This window comes from Phyllopteryx taeniolatus, chromosome 6, assembly GCF_024500385.1.
Source record: "Phyllopteryx taeniolatus isolate TA_2022b chromosome 6, UOR_Ptae_1.2, whole genome shotgun sequence".
Taxonomy (NCBI): domain Eukaryota; kingdom Metazoa; phylum Chordata; class Actinopteri; order Syngnathiformes; family Syngnathidae; genus Phyllopteryx; species Phyllopteryx taeniolatus.
The window spans coordinates 21212410-21229423 of record NC_084507.1 but is presented as its reverse complement, the minus strand read 5'-3'; the positions used below and the strand labels follow the sequence as shown (position 1 = coordinate 21229423).

General features: G+C 42.1%; 1 protein-coding gene across 2 annotated transcripts; it reads right to left on the bottom strand.

Annotated features, from left to right (window-relative positions):
* Positions 1 to 496: 496 nt before the first annotated feature.
* Positions 497 to 13679, bottom strand: tnfaip8l2b (tumor necrosis factor, alpha-induced protein 8-like 2b). 2 transcript variants are annotated; one of them, XM_061777813.1, is made up of 3 exons: positions 13441 to 13679; positions 2342 to 2665; positions 497 to 1135 (listed from the first exon to the last, which is right to left on the bottom strand). In XM_061777813.1, the coding sequence occupies exons 2-3, from the start codon at positions 2657 to 2659 to the stop codon at positions 893 to 895; spliced, it is 561 nt and encodes a 186-aa protein (XP_061633797.1). In that variant the 5' UTR covers positions 2660 to 2665; positions 13441 to 13679; the 3' UTR covers positions 497 to 892. The 2 variants fall into 2 exon arrangements, with proteins under 2 accessions (XP_061633797.1, XP_061633798.1); XM_061777814.1 differs by lacking the exon at positions 13441 to 13679 and adding an exon at positions 4871 to 5231.
* Between the last annotated feature and the right edge of the window lie 3335 nt (positions 13680 to 17014).

The window sequence follows — 17014 nt, the reverse complement described above, 5'->3', positions numbered from 1 at the left end:
AACGGCGGCACGGTGGTCGACTGGGTAGCACATCTGCCTCACAGTCAAATCCGACTTCGCCTGTGCGGAGTTTGCATATTCTCCCCGTGCCTGCGTGGGTTTTCTCCGGGTGCTCCGGTTTCCTCCCACATCCCAAAAACATGCACGGCAGGTTAATTGAAGACTAAATTGCCCGTAGGTGTGAATGTGAGTGCGAATGGTTGTTTATTTCTATGTGCTCTATTGGCTGGCGACCAGTTCAGGGTGTACCCCACCTCTCGCCCGAAGATAGCTGGGATAGGCTCCAGCACGGCTGGATGGATGGATATGTTCAACATATTAAAATGTACGTTTTACTGTTTATGTAGTTAGTATATTTATCAGTAATTGAAAATAATTTATGAAATAATAATGTATTCATTATTTATTTCATCTCTCCAAATGTGATCATATAAGTGCCACGAAAATAAACATATTTAATGAAATGCCGAGACCATACACAGCATTGACATCACAGTCAGGTCTTTTTGGTTTTATTATCATCGTGATTATTAATATTGGCTGCTTTTTTTTTCTTGATTTCTGGATGCTTCTGCATTTTTTTTCCCCTTGATGAAGCCTCTTTTTAACCAGCAGAGGACAGCATTGTATCAGCAGACTGCCTCCTCTTTCCATCTCACCATCAATACGTTAGTTCATATTTTTCAAATAGTCTGAACCACTTTGTTCTGGTTTGACCTGTCATCATAACAACACCTCAAAACAAAAACGAAAAAAAAAAATTCTATCTCCAGCAGTTTTGTTCCCAAGTGGAGCATCTGGCGGGCGCCTCCCTCCTTATGCGTGCTCTCGTAGCAGCAGGACAGTGTGGAGTGTCAGTGCGGTCCCAAGGGGGACTTGGGGGAGTGTGCCGTCATATTGTACCATCCTCCAGCAGCTTGTTGAGTCCCTTGCAGATGCGCGTCAGGTTGTCCCGGAAGGGCCCGTCGGGCTGGTAGAGCCGGGTGAGCAGCTCGGGGTCGGCGTAATGGTTGAACACGTTGTTGATGCGGCCGTGCGACTTGAGCGTCAGGTGGCTGTTGACCAGCTGCAGCAGGAGGTCCCTGCAGCCCGTCAGAAGCTCGGACATCACCGTCTTTTCGAAGGTGAAGTCCACCTGTGGAACACGATCACACTTGTCATTGCCTCTCATCATTTACTTGATCCACAAAGCAGAGAAACTAGGGAGTGAAAGCACCTTTCACACCACTGACGTCACCCAACTACAGTGGTATCTCAAAGTTTCATTCACTCCGTGTCCAATCTCATCACCCAGTTTAGTTGTATAACTAATCAATAGTCATGAGCGCTCCAACTCGCCTTCTGGCAATAATTTGCCGCTGTACAACACGCTCCAATCGCTATTCGGAACGAATGACTGGTGAATCACAATCAAATCGTTCCTCCTTGTACAATTCTGAAATAAAGACGTGTCATTGTCCAACAAATGAAACATCTAATTTGATGAATTGCAAACTATCTACTGCCCCATGGTTAAGGCCTGGTCGCAATTTGTTTTGGGTCGCAGATTTTGTCACACTACCAGAATGAGTACACTGACGCATTTTCGCTGGCGCGTTTTAGCGAACACTTTTGCCTCCGGAAAAAGCTGTTGCCAAAAGGCTTCTTTTAGTTTAAAATTGCTTACTTTAACCAGGATCCCTCACCGCATCATGACCGTGGTCTATTTTTTTCGCTGTCGCAGTGCCGTAAAATGTGTAAATCCAAACTGGCTGGCAACATCTTCTTCTACTAAGCCAGCTAGTTTAATTAGCTGCTAGTCATTCAGCTGCGAGAATGTGTTGAATGAATCTTGAATAACTTTATCCAATTCTTTTGCCGCGGTCGCAGTCTGTCATGAATTTCCATGCAGCTCCTCACTGCCATTGGATGGTTCCGCGGAGAACAACATATCGAGGTAGAGTACTGCTTTATGTGAGACTACTGATCTACGTGTGCATATTCGCAGTACCATACTGTATGGTACTGTACCTGTTTAACTAAATATTGTTCAAAAATGATAAATGCAAACCATTCTTGAACGTGGCATAAGTTTCACTCAAATGTAACAAACCTGTCCAACTTCGAACCTGTTGGCATTTCTCTCCATCATAATTGATGTCATAGGCTGAGATTCACCCCCTAATCTTTATCTTCTACTCAAAAGTTGTGCTGATGTCAAATCCAAAGCGATGCAACGGCAGTGAATGAGTTAAATGTTGGATCTTCTGGTATGGATCTGATGCGGCACTTTTGTGGAAAACTGCGGTCAGTGTTTTTTGAAGAAATGTCCGCAACAGAGAGTAAGGTTGTGAGTGTCTACCTCGTAGAAGCTGATGGCGGTCATGGCGCCCTGGCGCAGCTTCTTCTTGAAGTCCTGGGCCAAGACTAGCTCCTCAGTGCTGAAGCGGTTGTTGCGGAACAGGACGCCGATCTTGACGGCGATCTTGATCAGGTCCTTGATCACCTTGTGGGCCTCTGCCTTGTTGCCCGAGTACTCCTTGGAGACGCGGTAGAGCTCGTCCAGGATCTCGCTGGTGGTGTCGTCGATGAACATCTGGATGGAGGCCTTGGTGGCCATGCTGCTCAGGATCTTCTTCTGGACCTTCATGGCCATGGCCTGGGAGCTGAAGTGGTCCATGGCTGTCTGGAAATCAAGTGATGATGATAATGATGATTGATGGGTCATTCATATAGCACAGTGATTCTTAAATGGTGGGTATGTGGAGTCAAATATGACAGGGGTCTTCGGTTTATGGCCCCAACATAATGTTTTAAGGTTTGTTTACTTATAAACATTAGGAATAAAAGGAAAAATGTTCAGAAAAAGGGAAAATATACACAAATATTGAAAAAATTAACAAGGATATTTGGCCCAAAAATATCAGATATAAAAATAATCTACAATTACAGGGGATCCTCAGTGTACGACGGTACCAATATACCGACTTTTGAGTATCATGAAAAATGCTATCTAAGTCCCATCTGTTATTATTATATTACTGTAGTCTTTCAAGCTTTTACTTTTTCCAATTAAAAAAAAAAAAGGAGACAAAAAATACTGAATATTAGGTGGAAAAGTATATTTCTTAAAAGGGGATAATAATTCAACAAAAAAATAAACAAATATTGGAAACTATTAGAAGAAAATGACTTTTTTTTTAACAAAAAAAGAAAACAAGCAAAAGATGCACAAATGTTACAAAAAATGTTAGAAAAATAGAAGCATGACAGAAAAAGGAATAAACTACAAAGGAAGAACATCAGATGAAATATGCCCACATTTCGGAAAAAAATAAAAAGGAAAACTAACGCACAGATACATAGGGTCATCTGTTTATGCCTGTAGATGCGACATTTCGAGGTTTGCTTACTACTTAAAAAAATATTTGAAAAATACACATATTAGGAAAAACATTAATATTAGTAAAACAAATATTCAATGGAAAAATAATACAAAGTTACAGGGGGTTCTTGATTTATTACGGTACTGCCATATGATGTTTTAAGGTTTGTTTAATTAAAAAAAAGGAAAATATTCAATAAAGAAATGGTAAATATTAGGAAAGAAAATCCCCAAATATTTGGAAAAGAAATGTTAGGAGAAGGACAAATAATAGACAAAGAATACATAAATATGGGAAAATAGAAAAATATTTTTAAGTAACAAGAATATTAAGCAACAAAAGAAACGGAAAAAAAATAATACAATCAAATAATACTTAAAGTGGGTACATGCATACAAAATGGCCGTATTTTGTGCAGTTGTGATCCAGTATTTAATTTTACGATACAAAATTCTATTACATTCAGTTGTCATGTTCATCCTAAGTTTCATGCTCTGAAATGCAGTTTGAAAATGTAAGCAATGTGGAGTTATGTTGAGAAATCTGTTTTGTTTTCACAGGCTATTTTTGAACAACACTTTTTCTTTATTGTTCTCAACTTCCACAAAAGTAGGTCACGACTTGGCGGCAATGGGAAAATGTGGATCCCAGTGTGGCAACGGTTGAGAACCACTGATTTAGCATTTCAGAACATGTTTCCTCTCTGGTTTTGTCTCCTACCTGGCCTTTTTGTTCTATTTTTACTTTCCCTCCTTGTGTGAGAACCAACCCCGTCAATAAAGACGACATTGTACTCCATCAGGTTTTGATACGTTAACCAACATTATCATCCGGATATTCATGGAGGTATGAGGACCGGTGACATTCCCTCTGCAGCTTGCCAAGTAAAACGCACAGCAACAGGAAACATGGCACAAACAAGCAACAAGATTTCACAGGAATCATTTTTTTGAATGGGTGTGCACTACACTTGACCTCTGTACTGATAAAATGTCAAACTATTTGTATTCCTATTTTAAACTACATTTAATGTGTGTACCATAGTTAGCTTCTCTTAAATGAACAACACAGCTCTTTTGCCGGCTCCTCTTTGGATTCTGTGACGCAACGTGTGACGAGTTTTAGCGTCAGTAGCTAAGGGTGAAGGTAGATGTTGTCACTCTGTTCCCACCTTCCTTGCATGCTTTACTTAACGTATACCGAAATAAATGTTTGAAAACAAAAAGGTTCTGGAAGATTAACGTCAAATGAATTGTACTTATATAAGTTACATCCAAGTGAAAATTACCCAACAAATGTACTGTACTGCGAGTCCAAAAAATGAATTTAAATATAGGAAAATAAACGGTATTTTAATGATGATTCAGTGAAAATGTATTGTACGTAAAAGTTAAATACAACTGAACTGTACTCCACAAATATACTGTACTGGATTTAAAACAATTTTAGGCTGCTGTAACATTATACACAGTTTGAACATTTAATTAAGTGATTGTTTTACGTACCACTAGATGACCACTAGACACTTTGATAATCACTGGATTAGATCGTTGGTTTAACGGCGATGTCTTTGTTGAAGCATGCAGGCGTCTTCAAAGGCGGATAATGTGTTGGAGTTGTGCTTCTAATTTTGTCCAGATGATTATTACAGTAATCCAATACCAGTTTTGCTCCATTTGCTGTTTGTGTTGCTTATCACTCCCTAGTCGTCTTCCTGTTTACATTCTTGTGACCAATAAGAGAAGAGAGCAGTGTCACAGATCTTGATAGATGAAATGTGTTTAAAAAAATAAAAAAGCGCACAGGTGCTAGATTAAATTGTTTTAAAAAAGGTGCATAGGATTGCTCTTATATATATCCATCCATCCATTCTCTGAGCCGCTTCTCCTCACTAGGGTCGCGGGCGTGCTGGAGCCTATCCCAGCTGTCATCGGGCAGGAGGCGGGGTACACCCTGAACCGGTTGCCAGCCAATCGCAGGGCACATACAAACAAACAACCATTCGCACTCACAGTCATGCCTACGGGCAATTTAGAGTCTCCAATTAATGCATGTTTTTGGGATGTGGGAGGAAACCGGAGTGCCCGGAGAAAACCCACGCAGGCACGGGGACAATTATGCTATTACGTTAACAATATGCAAAATAATACTTGTCGCAATGCTTTAGGTACATGTATCTGTCATTATTTTTGGTTTACATTAGGTAATATTGTGATAACGATAACCGAGCTCATTTTGGTCACGGTGATCAAGACAGAAATTTCCATAACTTTTCATCTGTACCTGTTGTCAGATATCCAACTCAGATTTTGATCCACATTTTTGAAAGAGGCCCAAACCGATCTGACAACATCCGATTTCGAGTCGTTTTTTTTTTTTTTTAAACTTTGCCATTTTTTCTGCCAAAAATAAGAATTGTGTCGATTGAACCATATAGTGGCGGCACGGTGGATGACTGGTTAGAGCGTCAACCTCACAGTTCTGAGGACCGGGGTTCAATCCCCGGTCCCGCCTGTGTGGAGTTTGCATGTTCTCCCCGTGCCTGCGTGGGTTTTCTCCGGGCGCTCCGGTTTCCTCCCACATCCCAAAAACATGCATTAATTGGGGACTCTAAATTGCCCCTAGGTGTGACTGTGAGTGCGACTGGTTGTTTGTTTGTATGTGCCCTGCGATTGGCTGGCAACCAGTTCAGGGTGTACCCCGCCTCCTGCCCGATGACAGCTGGGATAGGCTCCAGCACGCCCGCGACCCTCGTGAGGATATGCGGCTCAGAAAATGGATGGATGGATGGATGCTTACTGTGACATATCATCAGTCTCAATCCATGTTTCCTCCAAGCAGTCCAGTCCAGTCGAAGGTTTAAAAATGTAAATCCTGATGCATATGTGGAGTCAGCTATGACAGTACGTCCATAGCATGACATGGAAGCGTGACATCATAGTCAAGTCAACAAAGGAGAGGGAGTTAACATAGTAAACCAAAATGGGGAACGTCTTTCATCTTTGTTACAAGTTTTGTTTTTGACATTCTTTCTCTAACGATCACCACGTTGTACTGTGTGTCTTTGCTTCTTCAACTACGTAACCTTTGCATTTGGTACCCCAATAGAAGTACGGTGTTCCCCCTGAGCCCCCCCAAAAGTTTTAGAATTGCCTATAGATGCCACAAGATGACAGTAAAGCACTACTTTTGTGTAAATTAAGTTCCTCAACTCACTTAAAACATAGTTCCTTGGCACCAAGATCGTGCCAAAGCAATACTTATTTCTAAATGAAGCTCCTCAACTCACTTCAGTATAGTTCTTTGGCACCGAAATTGAAAAAAAAAAAAAACACCCGGACCCACCCCTCATTATTCTTGGGGACTTTAACAAAGCTAAACTCAACCATGAACTCCCTAAATACAAGCAGCAAATCGACTGTCCTACCAGGGAAAATAACATTTTGGACCACTGCTATACTACGCTAAACAACACATACCGTGCCAAACCTCGTGCAGCACTGGGCTCGTCTGATCATTGCTTAATTCACTTAATACCGACATACAGACCAGAACTTAAATGCGCGAAGCCTACAGTGAAAACAGTGAAGAAGTGGACCAATGAAGCAAAGATGGAACTTCAAAGCTGGTTAGACTACACAGACTGGAGTGTCTTTGAAAATTCAGCTGGCAGCCTGGATGAATATACGGACACTGTCACTTCCTATATCAGTTACTGTGAAGAGGTTCATTTCGCACTTTTAACAACAACAAGCCGTGGTTCACTGCCAAACTTAAGCAACTTCACCAAACTAAGGAGGACGCATATCAAAGCAGGGACAGGGCCCTGTATAATCGAGCTAGAAACCAGCTGACTAAAGAAATTAACATTGCAAAGAGGAACTATGCAGCAAAGTTGGAAAAACAGTTTAGCGCTAAGGACTCTAAATCAGTCTGGCATGCATTCCAATCGCTGACAAATTACAAGCGACGATCCCCCAAGCTGAGAACAATAGCAAACTAGCCAACAACTTGAATACCTTCTACTGCAGATTTGAAAAGGACACTTTCAACCTTGTGTCAACCTTCGAGACCTTTAAATTCCTGGGAATTACAGTCTCTCAGGACCTGAAGTGGGCGCTCAGCGTCAACTCCGTCCTCAAAAAGGCCCAGCAGAGGATGTACTTCCTGCGGCTTCTGAGAAAGCCGCTGAGGCAGTTCTACACAGCGGTCATCGAATCAGTTCTGTGTTCTTCCATCGCAGTCTGGTTTGGTGCTGCTACAAAAAAGGACAAACTCCGACTGCAACGGACAATCAAAACTGCTGAAAGGATTGTCGGTACCCACCCTTGAGGACTTGCACGCTGCAGAACTAAGACAAGAGCGGACCCTCCACATCCCGGTCACCGGCTCTTCCGGCTCCTTCCCTCAGCTAGACGCTACCGATCAATGCAAACTAGAAGACATTCCAACAGCTTCTTCCCTCTTGCAATCAACTTCTTAAACAGCAAACAGTCAATATGCTGGGGATCAATATATGACCAAGAGTTCACCTATTTTAGTACGCTTAACAACTTTTGACAATGGAAACAACAACAAAAATGTATACTGTATGAAAGTGAAACAAAGTGTCACACTGGTGGACAGTGTCACATTTTTGTTTGCTTGTTTTGTCTTCTGAGGCCTAATGGGAAAAACAGCCTCAATGTGTATCCACCGAGCCTTTTACACTCCATTGGGATTGTCAAGCACACTTTGTATCCAACACACACACACACACACACCCAGGAGAGGTCATCAGTACTGAATGTGTTATTCTCTGAGGTGTACCACAGTGTCACGTCACATCCTTCCTCAATTATGTTTTGGTGGGTCTGAGGGGGGAACACCAGGTATCAAACCCAGAATTAGCAGCTGCAAGCCAGTCAGTCCACTGTATCCCTCAGCCATGGTGGCCACAGGATGGTTTGTGAAAGACTCAAATGGACATCTACTGTTGATCTTTAGTGGTTGTCATGAGGACCATCGTAACGTTCTGAATGATTCCGGGTTTATCCCTCGACTGGACTACTCTCTCAAACATAACAAAAATCGGAATTGTATTTATTGGCCAAGAATGTGAAAACACAAAAGGAATTTGTTTCTGGTAGTTGGAGTCATTCTAGTACAATAGCAAAAAAAGACAGTCACACAATATACATTTAGGACATAAACACAAATGTACAAATAGTCAGTCATTAAGCAATATGAAGTGCCCAATAGTGTGGTACTACTGATTGATGGAGCTACAACAATGGATACTGTTTAAGAAATGAATTGCAAAGGGAAAGAAGTTAATAGAAAGTGCTGGTTTTGGTATCTATTGTTCGATAGCCCTACCAGAGGGAAGGAGCTGGAAAAAGTGGTGTCCGGAGTTCTTAAAATTTAACCCCTTGACGCATTGACGACTTGAACAAGGACCAGAAGCTCTTGAAGCCTACATGGACTAAACAAAGGTTCCTATATTTCTATTGTCCCAGTAGAATAGTCCCACATAGATAGACCAGTCCAATGTTAACTCCATAACCACAACAACTGTTTCCTCTGGACAACTGTATCTATGGCCTGGACTCATGTTCAGGAATAATAGAACCAGAGAGAATGTATGAAGCTGTTGCCTGTGCTGGCAAGTTGTGGAGGCGAGTGACATAGCTGAGGCAAGCCCACGCCTGTTTACTGCATGTCATCAGCACTACAGTACACACAAAATATATTGTAATCATGTCTTTGGAAGATTTGAAATCAAACCCACTACACTCTTGAAACATTCCTCAATAAAGAACTATTGGAACCTTCCTCAAACAAGATACAGTTGAGCCTTTCCTAAAGAGAAACCTTCTTCAAAGAAGAACCACTAGAAACCTTCGCCAAAGACAAACAACTATAATCCTTTAGAGAACCAATAGAAATGTCTTCCTCAAAGTAGAAGCGCTAGAACCTTCCTCTAAAAAGAACCATTAGAACCCTTCTGCCAAGAAGAACCACTAGAACCTTCCTCAAAGTAGGACATTTGGAAATACCTTCCTCAAAGCACCACTAGAAACCTTCCTCAAAGAAGAAACACTTTCTGTAAAGAACTACTCAGAAATCTTTGTCAAAGCAGAAACCCTTCCCAAATAAGAACCATCTTATGCTTCCTCAAGGAAGAACCTACAGAACCCTTCTTCAAAAAAGAACCTCTAGAACCCTTCCTGAACAAAGTACCTTTAGAAAGCTTCCTCAAAGAAAAATAATTATGTACCTTCCGCAAAGAAGCACTTTCTTCAAAGAACCACTCGAAACCCTCTCCAAATAATCACCATTAGAAGTTTTGACAAAGAAATCTTTCTCAAATAAGAGGGACCACAAACCTTCCTCAACCACTGCTAGAACCCTTCCTCAAAGAAAGTGTCCAGCGATGTGCAATCATCACCGCGACTCACTTTCCATTAACACTTCAAATTGATTCAGTAGCATTAACAGTGAAATAAATTGTACTACTTTACTACTACTCTTTACTACTGTGTGTTGTTGATTGTGAGAGGTAGGTTTTCAAGTTAATGAATCTCATCATAAGTGGTGCATGTGAGGACCTTCAATATGAGGCTGAGGTCCACCTGCATTTAAATGTTTGTCCAGTGGAGAATGGAGCTGGCGGACTGCAGCTCTACTAAATATTTAGCATTCCTGGGATGATTCACATGTAAAAACCTGTTGACAGACAACTCATTTCCGCTGGTTTCCAACTGAAGTCAAAGGACGACGAACTGACCAATGCAGCAGACATAACCAAAATGCAGTGGATCCGATGTAACCACTTGATACCAGACCCTTTTTAACTAGAAGTCTCGTTTTGCTCGTTTGTTTATATGACAATGATTCTTTTGCACTCTGAAATTGCAAAAAGGGCAATAAGAATTGCTACAAACCTCCAAAGAAGAATACTAACTCACAGAATAACACTTACAAAACCTTCTTAAACAAAAAACTCTAGAAACGTGTCTCGCTTGCTTCAAACAAACCCAAAAGAAAAAAAAAATTAGAAATCTTACTCAAAGAACAACGAGAACATTTCCTACAAAAATAAACTTCAGAAATGTTTCACAAAAAACCTCTAGAAGCTTTCTTCAAAGAACACTTACTCAAAGGAGAAGTATTTGAAGCCTTACTCAAAGAAGAACCACGAGAAGCATCACTCAGATTAACTCTTTAATATGACCTACTGAGCATTTACAGTATCAAGAGTACTGGAATATTTGTCGCATTAATTAAGCTGTTCCTTCTTACAATTGGTTAACCCATTTAAATGTATTTGTCATATACTGCCCTGCAGTTCCATTATTGGAGCCGGGAGGGCGCTTTGCGTCCTCTCTCTCTCTCCCCCTTCCCCTCTCTGTTTTCAGCACCTGTCTCCAATCAGCCTCATCACCACCGGTATACAAGCCTGCCTATTCCAGGAAGTCCTCGCCAAAGTATTGCAGTTACTTCCAGCGGTACCTCGACCCATTTACCTCACGTAAGTCACTCTATTCATCGTTCCCTTTTATTCCCGTCGTCTTGTCCCCTGCCGAGAGGAACTACAATGTCAGCAACCGAGAGCTACTGGCCATTGTATGGTGGCCCAGCCTTGTTCAAGACACCCGGGAGTTCGTCCAAGCCTGCTCCGTCTGTGCCCGAGGGAAGTCTTCACACCTGCCCCCAGCTGGGCTGCTGCATCCATTGCCTATCCCTAGCCGCCCTTGGTCCCATATCGCTCTCGACTTCGTTACCGGTCTACCTCCTTCTGAAGGTAACTCTATCATTCTCACTATTGTCGATCGCTTTTCCAAATCTGTCCATTACGTACCCCTCCCCAAACTACCAGCCGCCTTCGAAACTGCTAACCTCTTTGTCCAGCATGTCTTTAGACTCCATGGTATTCCCATCGATATTGTCTCTGACATGGGTCCTCAGTTCTCATCCCTGGTATGGACGGAATTATGTGAAGCGGTGGGCGCAGCAGCCAGCTTGTCGTCAGGATATCATCCGCAGGCCAACGGCCAGACGGAGTGAGCAAACCAATCCCTTGAATCTGCCCTCCGTTGTGTTGCCGCACGCAACCCCTCCTCCTGGAGCTCATTCCTGCCATGGATTGAGTACGCCCACAATTCCCTCACCAGTTCCGCTAACGGTATACCCCATTTATGGCTTGCTATGGTTACCAACCGCCATTATTCAAAGTACAGGAGCAAGCAGTGCCAGTCCCCGCAGTCAAGGATCATCTCCAGAGAATCCAGGCAGTGTGGAAAGACGTCTGTGCGACGTTGACCCGGTTCGTCGCACGCAATAAACAGCTCGCGGACCGTCATCACTCACTGACGCCCGAATACAAGGTGGGCCAATCTATCTGGATTTCTTCTCACGACCTCCCGCTTCAAACTGAATCCCGTAAGCTCACTCCCCGTTTCATTGGCCCTTTCCCAATTATCAATACCACTTCCGTCCAGTTGAAGCTTCCACAGTCCTTAAAGATTCACCCAACCTTCCACGTCTCGTTACTCAAGCCTGTCTCCACCTGAGCCCTGTCATTTTTTAATTCATTTATCTCCTTGAATAATGGGTTCATTTATTTACGGTCAATAATAGAATATAAATATAGTATTAATAAGAAACATTTTTTTTTTATTTTAGGAAATAATTGGTAAATTTGTTTATTGTAAATAATACAATAAAAATGGTAAAATAACCAATTTTGCAGATACCGTGAAAATGTATCTGACTAAATAATTCTCTCGTGTGGCCCTTGAGCACAAAGGTTTGCCCACCCGTAGTTTAAACGCAGCTGTATTAGTAACTTCAACTTACAATGTGCATCAGCGACATCTGTTGATTTTATTCATTTATTTTTTTGCAATTCGGGGTCGTATTTGTGATCCAAACCCAGGAGAAATCATCCCACTAGACCAGGGCTGTATACCTTTTCACCACGGGCCACAACATATTTAAGGTTGCCCTCAGGGGTAATATAATAGTGAAACCAAAAAATTTATATTCATCACCACAAAAATCATGGTTCTGTACATACTCTACCTTGGTTTTGAGCTCACGGTTCAATTCACATTTGGTACATTAAGGGAGGGGTAGGGGACAAAAAAACCTGCCCCTTACTTGAAATTCTGTGTGTGAACCATAATCATCACCCCATCATATTATATAATTGACTCTGCTTTTGGTGTATATCATGTTTATGGCTACTTTTAAAAAATTGTGGAAAGCTTTCATGGGCCACAAATGTAACTTTCAAGTGTAATACATTTGCATTTAATGTTTTAGAACTGTTTGTTTTCAAATATTTATTTAGCTACAATATTTATTTACTTTATGTGCAGTACATTGTATTTGAATTAATTACTTAAGCATATATTAAAATGTTCCTATATTTAAGCACAGTCTGAATGTTCTAACTAGGCATAATGTTGCAGTGGCTAAAACATTGTTTTAATCCAGAACAGTCCATTTGTTAAGTAGAGTTCAGTTGTATTTAACTTTGAAGCCATTTACACTTAATCTTTTATAACTGTTTGTTTTCAAACCTTTTTGGTAAAATTTTTATTTGACTTTTATGTGCAATACATTTTAATTGAATTGATTTACTACGTGTGTAAAAGGTTTGAGAGCCACCTCACTAGAAGAAGCCACACACACACTCTCTGCGCGACACATGTTGACGCATGGCAGCTAATTACCGCTTCCTCAACACGTCTCGACTTCAAGTTATGTTGACAGTGCAAAGCGGACATTGCGCTCTTGCTCAAGTGGACATTGCTCAAGCTGGCGGGCCCGTCGGCCACGCCCCTCTGACAGGAAGTGAAACTGACAGCTGACAGTTGGTTTGTGCAGTCGTCTCTCAGCATCTCATACCCTATAAGCTAAGCAGTCAGGGAGTGCAAGGGTGGGGGCCCGCGGTCTTCAATTGAGCAACGACATGTATGTGTAGGGTACATAAGTGCAACCGGGGCAAGTGGAAAGCAGTCAGTTTGGTTTTTAGTTAGTTGGAGGGGTTAGTTTCGCCTGGTGGAATGTTGTAGAATGTCCTTACCTGACCTGACTTGGCGGCCTCCCCCTCACCCGTGTAGTGGTTGGTCCGGTCGAGGATGAACACAACAACGAGACTCGCTCAACTGCAACGCTTCATGTTTGCAAAAGCAGCTGGCCTTGCCTCTCAGCACTCCGCCTTGAGATACTGACGACTTGTACTTCCTTGAGGAACTAAACGTGCATTGACACACCCCTCGGTGCTCAAGTGTGTGTGAAACGTGTGCGCGCGTATGTGTCTCTCTCTCTCTCTCTCTCACTGGCTGCTTTTGGATTGACATGTAAAAGTTGCAGCGTCCCCACACTCATCACGCCGACTGCTGATGTTGTAAAAAGTCTGCTTGTCCTGACAAGTGAAAACACAAAGAATGTAAGCCAGAGATGCAGCAGCCTGAAAGGGGAGCGGCTTAGACCTTTGTGAATGTGTGTGTGTGTGTGTGTGTGTGTGTGTGTGTGAGTTCACCTTAACTGGAATGTGGTTGTCAGTGCTGCGTTCACGCTCTCGCTTTTATTGACGGCAGAAAGCCAAATGTGGACATGTCGAATGTTGGCGGGGAAGCTACATTTATTGTCTTTGTTCTTTCAAAAGTACAGCGGTACCTTGACTTACGAACGCCTCAACTTACCAGTCTTTGCAGTTACGAGCCGTCGCTCAGTCAAGTGTTTTTTTCTTTTTTAATTTGTGTCCTGTGCAAAAATTTGAGGTAGGCCGGGCTTAGGATATGTCACCACTCAAGTCGAGTGAAGAGGAAATGGAGCAATTAAGGTACTGTGATGCCCTCACATGTGGGCAAGGAGAGCCACGGTTTCTGATGCACTTTCAGGAAAGAAATGCACTTATGGAAAGGGACAGTCAAACAGACAAATACAAAATGAAAGCACTCGCAAAGACTAGGCCACGCCCCTTAATGGCACCCCAACACGCCATACCACATCCAACACGAGTTCAGTACTACTATTTATTATATTTTGTGTTTTATACACTACAGTGGTGTTGGGCTTTAATAAAAAGAGAGCTGGAACGAGTTAATGGCATTTCAATTCATTTCAATGGGGAAAATTGATTTGAATTAAACTGTACTGTAAATCATTGTACCAGTGTACTCAAGTTTCTGGCTACCTTTTTATAATTCAGTTACTACTACTAAGAAGACAGTTTTTTTTTTTTTTAGCAGGCTTCACTGGTCATTTCCACGCCAGCCCAGATTCGAACCCAAAACCTCAGACCTAAGAGGCAGCTGTCCTAACCACTCGTGCACCGCGCTGCCCGGACAAGAGAACAGTCAAGTCAAAGTTATTCATACAGCACATAGCTACGTTTCATAACTTCCTCTTCAAGAAGATACATCGGAATGAGCTGATGACGGAATGAGCGGTTTGCCCCAGAAAATATTAATTACTACTGAGTCATATTAGTTTACAAATTTTCTGTTATGATTATTTATGTACAGTGAATTCCCGTTTATCACGCGGATATGTTCCCGACCCAGCCATGAGCAACGAAAATCTGCAATATAGAGAGATCTTTAACTGTACATTTTTATAGTTGTATCGCTCTCACATGATTTAAACAATTCAATTTATCAAGACTCTTCTACTTATTAAAACATTTTTTAAAGCAATTCTTAGCTCCCGTTCTCACTCCTGCTCCTACAGCAAGTATGCTTGCTTCAAGCTGTTTGTTACTCCCAGATGAAGTTTACGGTAATACTGGCACCTAAAACAAAAGACGATTAAACACTGTATATTTGAACCGAAATATTCAACCAAACTATACAATTTAGTCAAACAAAAGTCTGCTAGCTTAAGGCTAACATTTACAGTGGTGCCTTGAGATACAAAATGCAACTAATCTGTTGTAGCCCCCCACAAAACATCCAAATTAAACATGTTTTTTGTTTCATAAGAATCCTTGCGCTCAACAGTATTGTACTGTATTAAAAGACAGTAATAACATTTGTTCTCCACATAACCTGCAAAGCACGAAACGTGATCTTACCTATTATATTGGCAGTTGGCAAAACAGATTTATGGCGCATTACTGCCACCAACTGGTATGGTCATTCTACTCCAAGGAAACCATTGTGACTTTATGGTGGCCGGATGTTGTGAAGTTTGCTCTGAAGTGCATTTGTATCTTGAATATTTGCTCGTATCTCAAGACAATAAAATCGGCCAAGTGACAGCTCATACCCTCAAAATCTCAAAAAGACAGTGGCTCTCAAGGCACCTCTGTAATGTGAAACAACATAGACAGGCTAATGGAAATAAACATCCATGCGCACTGACGCAATCACCAAATATCGAAGCTAAGTCTTAGCTAGTCAATGGCATTTTCCATTATGTTTTAGCATTACGCTAGCAGGGGCATTCTTATGGCAAAGTCTTTGGGTAGTTTTACTCATAAAGAATTCTCTTTTTTTTCATGTTTAGTTTGATAGTAAACTTAAAAGAGCTTGAAGCCTCTTTTTTGAAGAATTATTCACTCTCTGCCAAACTGCTGCTTATTGTGAAGGGAGTTGATTTGAGTTCATTGCTGCCATACAGCGCTCGTATCTAAAGTTTGCGCTCGCAAGTCAAAGCAAGGAATCGGCCAAATGAAGGCTCGTGAGTCAGGTCATTTGTATCCTAAATCACCACTGTATACTTTAAAAAACACTTTCAAATCTGCAATATAACTAAGACCCAAACGACGAACTGTGATTTTGCAGGGGAACACCACTTAGCCAAGTCAAAATTATTTATACGTATAGCACACAGCTATGCATCATAACTTCCTCTACAAGATGATGCATCTGGACTTTTATGAAGTCACGAGCTGTTCGCCCCAGAAAATATAAATAAATACAAAACCATAATATTAGCCAACAAATCTTCTGCTCTGTTATGATTATTTAAACACAAAACTCCAGTCAACACTAAATCTGTGATGGTGTGGTCATGCGTGAATGAAATGCAGCTGTGTGGACACTGGGATCATTAAGGTCCCCCTCCCACCGGCATGATAATTACTGCCAGATGTTGGCGTTAGCGGTCGCGTGGTGCTGCAGCTGCTGCGCTAAGAGGCTATAAGAGTCAGCGGGCCCGTGCCCACCGCGGACCCCCCGAGCACACCTGCCTCTTTGTCTTACCGACGCAAATGAGCGAGTGGCTGGGCAGCAGCAGAAGCAGGCCTGTTGCCACAGCAACAGACAGGAAGTAGTGCTTAAGCGGTTTCCTGTCGGCTTCCTCTTTATCGCGTAATGACATCTCACGCGGAAACTTTGGCGTGCGTGCGACAATATCAACAATATCTGGGTGTGTTTGCTTGTGTGTGCGTGTGCCTGCGTATGCGTGCGCATGCGTGTGTGTGTGTTTGAAATGCTCGTATGCAGCACTTTAGTCCACATTGGTTACAGTGTCATGGAGTTACTATGACAACAATAACGTTCTTAATGGCCATAGAAGTGTACAAAAATTAGCTATTTACTCCATCCATCCATCTATCCATCCATTTTCTGAGCCGCTTCTCCTCACTAGGGTCGCGGGCGTGCTGGAGCCTATCCCAGCTGTCATCGGGCAGGAGGCGGGGTACACCC

Bases quoted from the DNA above. Each gene is read 5' to 3' on its own strand.
- tnfaip8l2b (XM_061777813.1), bottom strand. From the start codon at position 2,659: ATGGACCACTTCAGCTCCCAGGCCATGGCCATGAAGGTCCAGAAGAAG. The intron at 1,136-2,341 runs GTAGACACTCAC...CGTGTTCCACAG, and splicing joins CCGCCATCAGCTTCTACGAG to GTGGACTTCACCTTCGAAAA.